The sequence below is a fragment of the Amyelois transitella genome, chromosome 9 (assembly GCF_032362555.1).
Source record: "Amyelois transitella isolate CPQ chromosome 9, ilAmyTran1.1, whole genome shotgun sequence".
NCBI classification, from domain to species: Eukaryota; Metazoa; Arthropoda; class Insecta; order Lepidoptera; family Pyralidae; genus Amyelois; species Amyelois transitella.
In genome coordinates, this window is record NC_083512.1 from 8792175 (window position 1) to 8801423 (window position 9249).

Here is a 9249-nt window from a genome sequence, read left to right on the forward strand (position 1 = left end):
CTTCGATAATTGCGTAGTTTTTTTGCATTTGAAACAGGAACCTTTTATTGAAAGGTGAGAAAATATTATAAAATTATAAATAAAATATGTTCTTAAATGTAATAGACTTTATTCACATTGGTCCATATTATTAATCACACGTACACATAAGTCCCTGTTACACTACACAGTATTGCACACATAGATATTATAAATTGACAAAAAGTGTAGGAAAGCGAACAATGCTCACGCCAACATCCAACATCGATATAAATAATACTGTAATATCTACAAATGTGTAATAAAATTGCACAATATAATAAAATAAAAAAACAATAACAAATACTAGGCACATTAGATAAATGGCGACTTTGAACATTTCTTTTTCATAAAGATCTATTCTGAACAATTTGTACACAAACACGCTGGCAAAGTCATTCGTTACTCAATTTAAATTTGTTTACCTGCCTGATATTCAAATAAATGCCGTGTCAAAACAAAAAATAAGTACTTATGTGTATGTCAACTTGAATCTTCCAAATAGAAAACATTTGATGTCTGTCGCCAGCCATTTTTTTAATCAGACAAACATTAAATACACCATACAATTGGAAGTATTTCTAACGCATAGCCTAGCAGAGCGAGTGCAGTACAAAATAAATAATCCATTACCACACGACTATTCGAGACGTCAAACGTGAAATAACACCGATTCAATATCTTTTTTTAATAATAATTATATTAACTCTAAGCTTCAGTCTTCGGCTGTGCCTCTTATATATTATCACATACATATGATTGTTAATCCTTCAATACATCGACTACTTTAATTATCGATAATTTGAAATCCCTTTTTACTCCTGGCTTTTGGCTTCCTGGTAGCTCCTTGGGAAAGACCTAGGGTCCAGGTTAATTACACTTAGCAACTCCCGTCTGCCCTCCTAAACCAACATTCACTGAACACCAAATAATAATTAAGTTTTATTTCTAAGGTTATTCGTAAAAGCATATAGCGTGATGTGACAACGGTAAATATTAATTAACAAAAAATTGAATTTAGTACGCAAGAAAATTAACTACAAATTTACACTATCTAAATCTAATTAAAAGCCTCGGGTGTTCTAAAATTTGGAAAAAAAAATATCACGACGTAACGTAACATAATATGACAATCGATTCGAGATCGTAAATTGCCAACTGCCAGAATTTTTCTTTAGTTACGATGCATAGATATTGTTACACATTTAAATAACAATGCAAAATATAACAAGGATTTAGTAACTCGTTAGTCATTCTACTTTTTAAGATCTAGTATTAACACATTTGATATTTTGTAGTATCTAACTACTCACAAAATAAATAATCATCTATCTCAAATGACAGTCAACAGTCTGCAGCAGGTCGCTACTATACGTACGGTATAGGAAACAATCTACAATATTCTCAGAGCATTCTATAAAAAGTAAACAACCATTTGTAGCGAGAATCTTCAAGTTCTAGACAGTATCTTTTCTATACTAATCTAAAGTTTCAATGTAAATTTAACTTCATTATAAATGCCTATATTTGGTTAATGGTTAATCTTTAACATATTTCATGTAAATTTTGGTACAGTCGGGGACATAATGTGTAACTGTCCTATTTACCAATGTTAAACGCGGCTCCGCTTAATCGGCCCTGACTGTACCTTAATTAACATACATTGACGTCATTGTAACGGTAAAATTAATCTAAGACCTAATTCTTTACAGGATAAAATTAAATCTTAGGTTATTTATACACATGCCTAAATTTGAATGTCGGTGAACAACGAACAAATAAACCTATACAAGTATTTTTAACACAGAGTAGGCATTTAGATACAAAACTTGAAATCACAGAGTGAATATTTTTAATCATGATTTTCCCAATCATACTCTTATACCAGAAAATATTTTTCAAGATATATTCGTCAATATATTGAACATACGCCTAAATTAAGAAGACAGTTACATGAACCAAGTCGATAGATTAAAAAAAGTAATATATCTTTGTTAATTGTGAGTATCATACTTATCAGATTTATTGGGTTCACCTCCGTAAATCCACCATTTCGACCGGGGCTGAATTGTCCAACCGTATATGTTTCACATCCTGAAATAGATATAAGTTGTGCGTGTGTAAATTTTGATAAAAAGATAGAAAGAAAAATGCCATTCGTGCTAAAAGCTTGCTGACGGGAAGTTTAGTTTTACTTTTTTGATGTCATAATTTACTTTTTTTTTTTTAAATGGCGTACATGCTTTCTGCAATCCTAATTAAGCCGTCAAGATCATTGCCAATGCTAAGTCAACATTATCGTTTCTTCTGAAAAACATAAATTTTGTTTCCTTAATTTAAATAACTCTAATAGCTTGCCTATCTCCTGTAATATGAAAAAGAGACAAATGTTATGAACTCACATAAAACAATGGCGGATCTTTGGGGTGCGGATGGAATCCGGTCTGCCGACAGTTCGCGATGTAGTTCATTCCATAGTCCGGGGTCAGAGCGAAGTAACCAGTCCTGTAATGATCGTGTAATTACAAATTTAAGAACATATTTCGTTTGTCAAGTTATACATATATAGCATATAAGCCTTATCGTATATACTCGTACTTTTCAACGTATTCGAAGGACCTGTCGAAAAATATATTTTAAAACCTAATTACAGAAAGGTGTAAGGAATTGTTAATATTTATCAGGAGTCGGCAAAAACTAGTGCCATTCCGATAAATTGGAACCACAAAAATTTTTAATTCATACAAAAGAAATTAGCGTAACAAATATCTTTACAACAATTTGAAATGAGACTTACTCATTATATTTAGGTGCGCATACTATGGCGATGGCTTCAGGCATCATGAGCTGGTAGGAACACTGAGTGTGGAGATCCACCGATGAAAGAAAAGCTGTTTGTGTTGGGTGTGTCTGAAAACATAACTTGTTTGTAAGCATGTTGTTTCTCAATAGTTCGCAAAGATTCATTACATTCGAAATTTGACCACTTTTAATCAGATGGTGTCAACGAATTCTATGTTATATTATGTATTCTACAAATAACATGTTGTAAAAAAATTGTCTTTGGCAATTCTTCAAGTTAATTTAAAATAAAAGCTATGTCTCACATGAATCCAACCCAGTGTGATAAGGTTATGCTGGTCCTGATAGTGGAATATCTCCTCCTCGTTATTGGTGCTGCACGAGTCTGACGTGCCTGTCTGCTTGGGGACCACGACATGGGTTATCTTTAGTTGGTCACGCTCCTGAAAATCAAATCGATATAGTTAAATTAAGGTCTTCATTACCCTCATTCAACTAAAAGAAAACCATTCACAAACTACCTTAAATAAGTCGGCATCGACAGAGGCAGTAATTGTCATGGTTTATTGTAAAAAGGTAGCAGCGATGGGATGCTTTATATGACAGCTATACTTAATGTAAAATGACCTTCTGTAAATTGTTATAGGAGAGTTTTATTATGTCCTTGGACTTAATTAATTGGAATGAAATTTGTATTTCGTTATTGGTTTTTGTAAGGGTAAGCTATAATATAGTATTGTGCATTCACATTTAACTATGATTGAAAAAGACAATTACCTGTAATTATCTCAAGATAATAATAATGAGTACTAACCAGAAGCCCAGCTAAAATGCCGCAAGTCTCGATATTGCGCGCCGTATTCGCCGCCGCAAGCGCCAGGAAGCGCTGCAACAGACCCGCGGGGACCACCACCGTGCGCACGCGCTGCGACGCCGAAAGAGGCGGCAATACTGACGTTATTCCACTCTCACTGGAACAAAATTGTTAAAATTGTCAGGTTTTGTAATGCACAGTATTTCAGAAACAGTTTTTGATCTTTTTTGTCTCTTTTTCTTGTATTTTTTATAATGTGTACTGTATGCTAACTAGTTCAACAACTAACAATCATTATAACTCTACTGACTGCCAACACACAGTAGGTTAGGTCTAGAGATTTGTCATTTAAGATGTAAGTTTCTTATGTGGTATAGGGGTGCATTTAAGTGGATTTCCCGAAATTCCCGTGCGAATGGATATTAACGGAAGATATTTTTTATTTTATGTAGCTTTGACGGCCTCTGTGGCGCAGCGGTAGTGCGCTTGTCTGTGACATCGGGGGTCCCGGGTTCAAATCCCGGCCAGGGCATGATGAGAAACGAACTTTCTCCGATTGGCCTGGGTCTTGGATGTTTATCTATATAAGTATTTATAATTATAATAAAATATAGTATCGTTGAGTTAGTATCTCGTAACACAAGTCTCGAACTTACTTCGAGGCTAACTCAATCAGTGTAATTTGTCCAAAAAAAGAAAAAAGAAAAGAAAGAAAGAAAGAAAAGAAAGCTGCAGGCGTATTCTAGTTCACATGTTTCAATCAAATAAAATGAAGATTATATTAAAGTGAAATTAAATTAAAAAGTGTAGCTTACTGATGCGGCCTGGAGGGCGGTATGAGCGGCGGCGCGGGCTGGTAGTGGTGCGCGGGCGCGCGCGGCGGCGAGCTCGCGAAGTCGTCGGGGTACAGCACGCCGTCCACCGGCGGCGCCGACGGCGACACCGCCCATTGATCCTGATCATATGAGATTAATATATCGAAAATAAGTGGAAAAGATAAACTATAAATCACAATGAACCATTTTTACAGAGCACCTTTATAAAAATTTCTTTTTCACATAAGAATAGTAAATTCAATGCTAAAACATAACATAAAATATTTTTTATGAATAAAATAAGGTATCAAACCGTGTGCATGAGATGTGGTGTAGTAGAGTGGCCATCTCTCCTGTTCTCATCAGCTTGCAGTCGCTCAGCCAGTTTGGCGTCATCACGCTCCTGCTTCTTTCTCTCTTCTTCAGCTTTCCGCCTCTTTCCCTTTAAAAAATTATGATAAGCAATATTTCTTTAAATAATATAAACACTTTTCAAAAAAGAATTCTTGTCACTACAATCTGACAAGCCAAGATGTTGATGGGTAAAAAACTATAATATTAATATGAAAATTAAAAGCTTTGATAAAATTACATAATGTGAAACCATCAAAATTCAGTTCATTTAAATAGTAGTTGAGTTGGTTTAATTCCATTATCAGAAAACATCAATTTTCAATATAAGTTGAAAAAATTTCAAACCTCATTTTGCACATACTCCACATGTTCAGTGGTATAAAGATCAAGTAGTTTCTGTTTCAATTTCTCTGCTTTGGAGATAACCTCCTTCAACATAGCTTGATTATCTGCTTTTATTTGTGCGGGCACAGCAGCATACTCTGGGTGTTTACGGATCTTCTCCAGGAATAATGTCATGAATTTCATATACAAGATGTATGCATTCTCTAGACTTCCTTCAGCGAGGTAAACATTAGCCATTCTGACCATCTCCAAACCGGAACGGAAGTATCTATAACCATAAGAATTTTATTTGTTTGTAAGAAACGCTTGAACAGATAGTCTTGCAGAATAAGAAGTTTTAAGTTTTTATAAAAGCTTATGGCTTTTAACTACATACAATTTATAATTTCAAAATGTAAAAGATAATATAATTTTAAACACAGTGTTATATGTAGTTCAATTTAAAGCAATGAGTCACTGGGAATTCATTATTTGCTACCTATTCATGATATTAGTAACGAATGAGACCAGTACCTTCGCGGCGGTACGTTAGTATCTACTTCGACCATAGTACCGTAGTTTGCCAGTTGTTTCACCCTCACTCCTGGTTCCAAAGAAGCCAGCTCAATGGGTTGCTTACTTCGTCTATCTTCAGACATCATAAGTTTTTACTGTATAACCTTAATACTTATCAAGAATATAATTAGCCTGAGGATTATTTAGAATAACAAAGTCATGAATAAATTGGTATCGCTATATCAAAAAATTAAAAGACTGATGAAAATGAAGAGAATTTTTACAATGTAAAAGCAAATTCAAACGATTATCCAAAATGTCAGATGTCACTCCCCTGTCACTATCATGGATGTCAATGTCATTTGTCAGTGTGTCAACACCGAATTCGAAGCCCGTGTTGCTCTACAAAACAATGCAGTCGTCTCACCCACAGATTTAAAACATTTTATATGTCTGTGGTCTTACCCCCTTTTATTAACGAATGTTACCTAGGCATAATGCTTAATATCCCCCTGTCTCTGTCTTTGAGCTCAACCGCAGGATAAGAGAAAGACGGAAGTTAAAGAAAATTTAATAACAACGTTCGTGAATAGCCCCCTGCCCTTATAAAAGAATAACCACATGAAAACTTTGATAACACTATTTGGCATACTCGCTGTTATTGTTTGAATGTGGCAGTGTTCCCAGATGCACCATCTGGGAACACGTTTAGATAAAAGAACCAATGTGTTGTTATAAAAATGTTTAGACCGATCTCGATGGAATTACGCATACATAATAATATATCTAGTGTGGAGTACGGAGAAGGACATTGGTACAAAACTTACTGTTAGCGTTCTTGCAACTTAAGCAAGTGTTAATCATACTCATACACAATAACCGGCCGGTAAAGAAAACTATAGGAACTACTAAATTTTTAATAATGTTGGAACGACAATTTATGAATTCTTATTCCTTTTTAATTATTGAAGAAACAAAACACAAGTACCATTATAATATAGTAATCGCAAACAAATATAAAAAATCATTAACAAAAGCAACAACAGCAACTTCTATAGCAACCCTCCTGACAACAGTAGAAACAAAAGAACAACGGGCAACAGCAACACGCAACAACAATAAACCTAAGGATGCGACAAACGCTGCCCATGAAGTCACAAATCGAGTTTTTCAGTGTCGGTCGGGTTGTTACAAAATCTTCGGTCATTTTTAGGCAGCCCTGGTTATTACCCAAGCAGTCTGCATCTAAACAAGATAAATCTTCACAAACTCTTCTCCTACATGCTGCCTTTTTCCACATGTTAGGACAATGACAATAATTTATGCATAGCTCATCTGCCATTGCAGAACATTTTGGTCTATTGTAAGAACAATCGTAATAATCCATACATTTATACATTCCAGGATCAGCGCATTGCGATGTATTCGGGATACAATCATAATTTTTCATACAATTTTTTGGAATACCCGGATACATGCAGTTCGATTTATTATATGAACAGTCATAATGTTTCATGCACATTTTTGACATTCCACGACACCTCCATTTCGGGTAAGAGCCACAATAATGTTTCCTTTTTAATGCTGTACAATAATCATGATATGTACAATTATTTCTTTTAAATGAACAGTAATAGTATTTCATACAATTACATTTAACTCTTCTACATACGTTTTCAAACATGCACGGAAAATCTTGTAGGCAACTGCATTTCGCTTTTTTACAAATACTTCTAAACTTATGATGACGACGACAACAAGATTGCTTGGATGATGTTGATAGGATGATTGTTTCAGGAGAAGCACAATTTGAACGAACTAATTTCGTGTCTAAACATGGATTAAGTGTATCTGGCGGATAGCAAGGAAGAGCACCAGTGGCTAGATTATTGTCTCCTCCCCCTGAAATTGGCTTTATGACCCAACCTCGCTCATCTACATAATATAAATTGTACTTCCTCTCAGGGTCAGGATGTGACTGCTTTTTATAACACCTCACAGTTCGCCTAATAGGTTTGCCATTACATGTCACAGTAACAGTATCATCCACTTCTTTGCAAGTTGATACAGGACACGAAGAAGTAGTAAATATATGATGTATTAACCAATAACTCAATGCAATCAGAAAACAGGGTGCACAGCATAATGACACAGCACAAGTTGATGTATATGTAAAGCAACGACGAAATACTGTTTTGCACTTTCGCCTGTTATTTTTTATTTTGCAATTTTCGCATCGCCAAATTGCACTACTTGGTAAACAGTCTGCATTTATATTTCTCCGGTGTAAATAACAAGGTAACATACAACTGCTAGTTATTACGCCGACATCTGTTGTGCACTTTACGGGCTTTTGACAAGACATTTTCAAAAGACTCAAGTCTTTAACCGAATCCGAACGACATGTCATTTTCGTAATCTGATTTACTTGTTGACAGGGATCAGTCCAACACGGGTTTTCAGTTGGAAGAATTGTAGAAATTTGAGTTTGCTTTGTTGAATCGAAACAAGTGATTGATCTTCTCCTCAAGTTTCGTATACATTTACATAATGATGACCGCGACGTAGTTCTATCACATGGTTTCGTGTCTACATAACACAAGGATTTAGAAGAAGCTTTCTTTCTTTCACAGCTCTTCGTATCTTTGCATTTTCTTACTTTAGGAAATTTCCTAATCTTCCAACATTTTGACAAAGGCTTAGTATTAGTTGCCCTATTTTTTGAAGTGTCAATAGGACGATCACATACATAAGCATCACTAGGTTTACATAGTACTTCTTTACAACATGAAGATACATTAAGATCACACAAACAGCTTTTGCTTGCAGTAGTTGCGCATTTTAATATTGCATTATTATTAGAAGGTGCTATAATAGTGCATTTAGATGCAATATTGTTTTGATTGTCGGCACAACATACAGCTTCTAAGTTTGTGTCCTGATTGCGATTTAAATTGTCGATATTTTCAGCAATAACATTTTTCCTCAATTGTACACATAGAGGTTCTAAATTAGTACTAGTAACCGTTGCCACGTCCTTACTACAAGAATTGCAACGAGTACATATGTCTCTCCGGTGTCCATTTCGCTTCCTATTTTGGTCTCCACATATTTTAATAATATGGTTTGGGTAATATTTATGACATGAATTTCGGTGGCGGTGATGATGATGATACGGATTCACTATGCAGTGTTTATTCTGTAAACTTAATATGCTGCAAGGCGAACGAAGCTCGTTGGTTTCAAAACAAACCTTTTTCTTTTTATGTCTTCTTTTGCAGGGAATATGTGTGCAGTCTGTATTATTCTTTTTATTCTTGATTGATTTCTTACTACCGTGACAGACTTTATGCTTTGAACATTCAGGCGCTGCTGGAAAATTGCATGATTTGCTTCTACACCTCTTTTGATCCACTTCTTCTGTAAAATAAAACAATACATACATATAATCACATCTATAACCTTTGCGGATAGACTGAACGGCCACGTCCAAATCAGACAATAATTTATTGCAAAGCATTTTTTTTTTCATTCTATATTTTTCGCTGAACTACCTTTTCCCAATTGGACTTACTTTTGGTTTTGCATCGTAAGTATCTGTTACTG

The 9249-nt window shown here is 34.9% G+C and overlaps 1 protein-coding gene across 1 annotated transcript; it reads right to left on the minus strand.

Moving 5' to 3' along the window:
* Positions 1-3: 3 nt before the first annotated feature.
* LOC106142890 (STAM-binding protein-like A) lies at positions 4-5960 on the minus strand. Its single transcript, XM_013344828.2, has 9 exons — positions 5662-5960; positions 5149-5416; positions 4763-4891; positions 4450-4589; positions 3635-3791; positions 3126-3263; positions 2816-2928; positions 2421-2523; positions 4-2112 (listed from the first exon to the last, which is right to left on the minus strand). Exons 1-9 carry the CDS (start codon positions 5787-5789, stop codon positions 2050-2052), a joined length of 1239 nt encoding a protein of 412 aa, XP_013200282.2. The 5' UTR covers positions 5790-5960; the 3' UTR covers positions 4-2049.
* Between the last annotated feature and the right edge of the window lie 3289 nt (positions 5961-9249).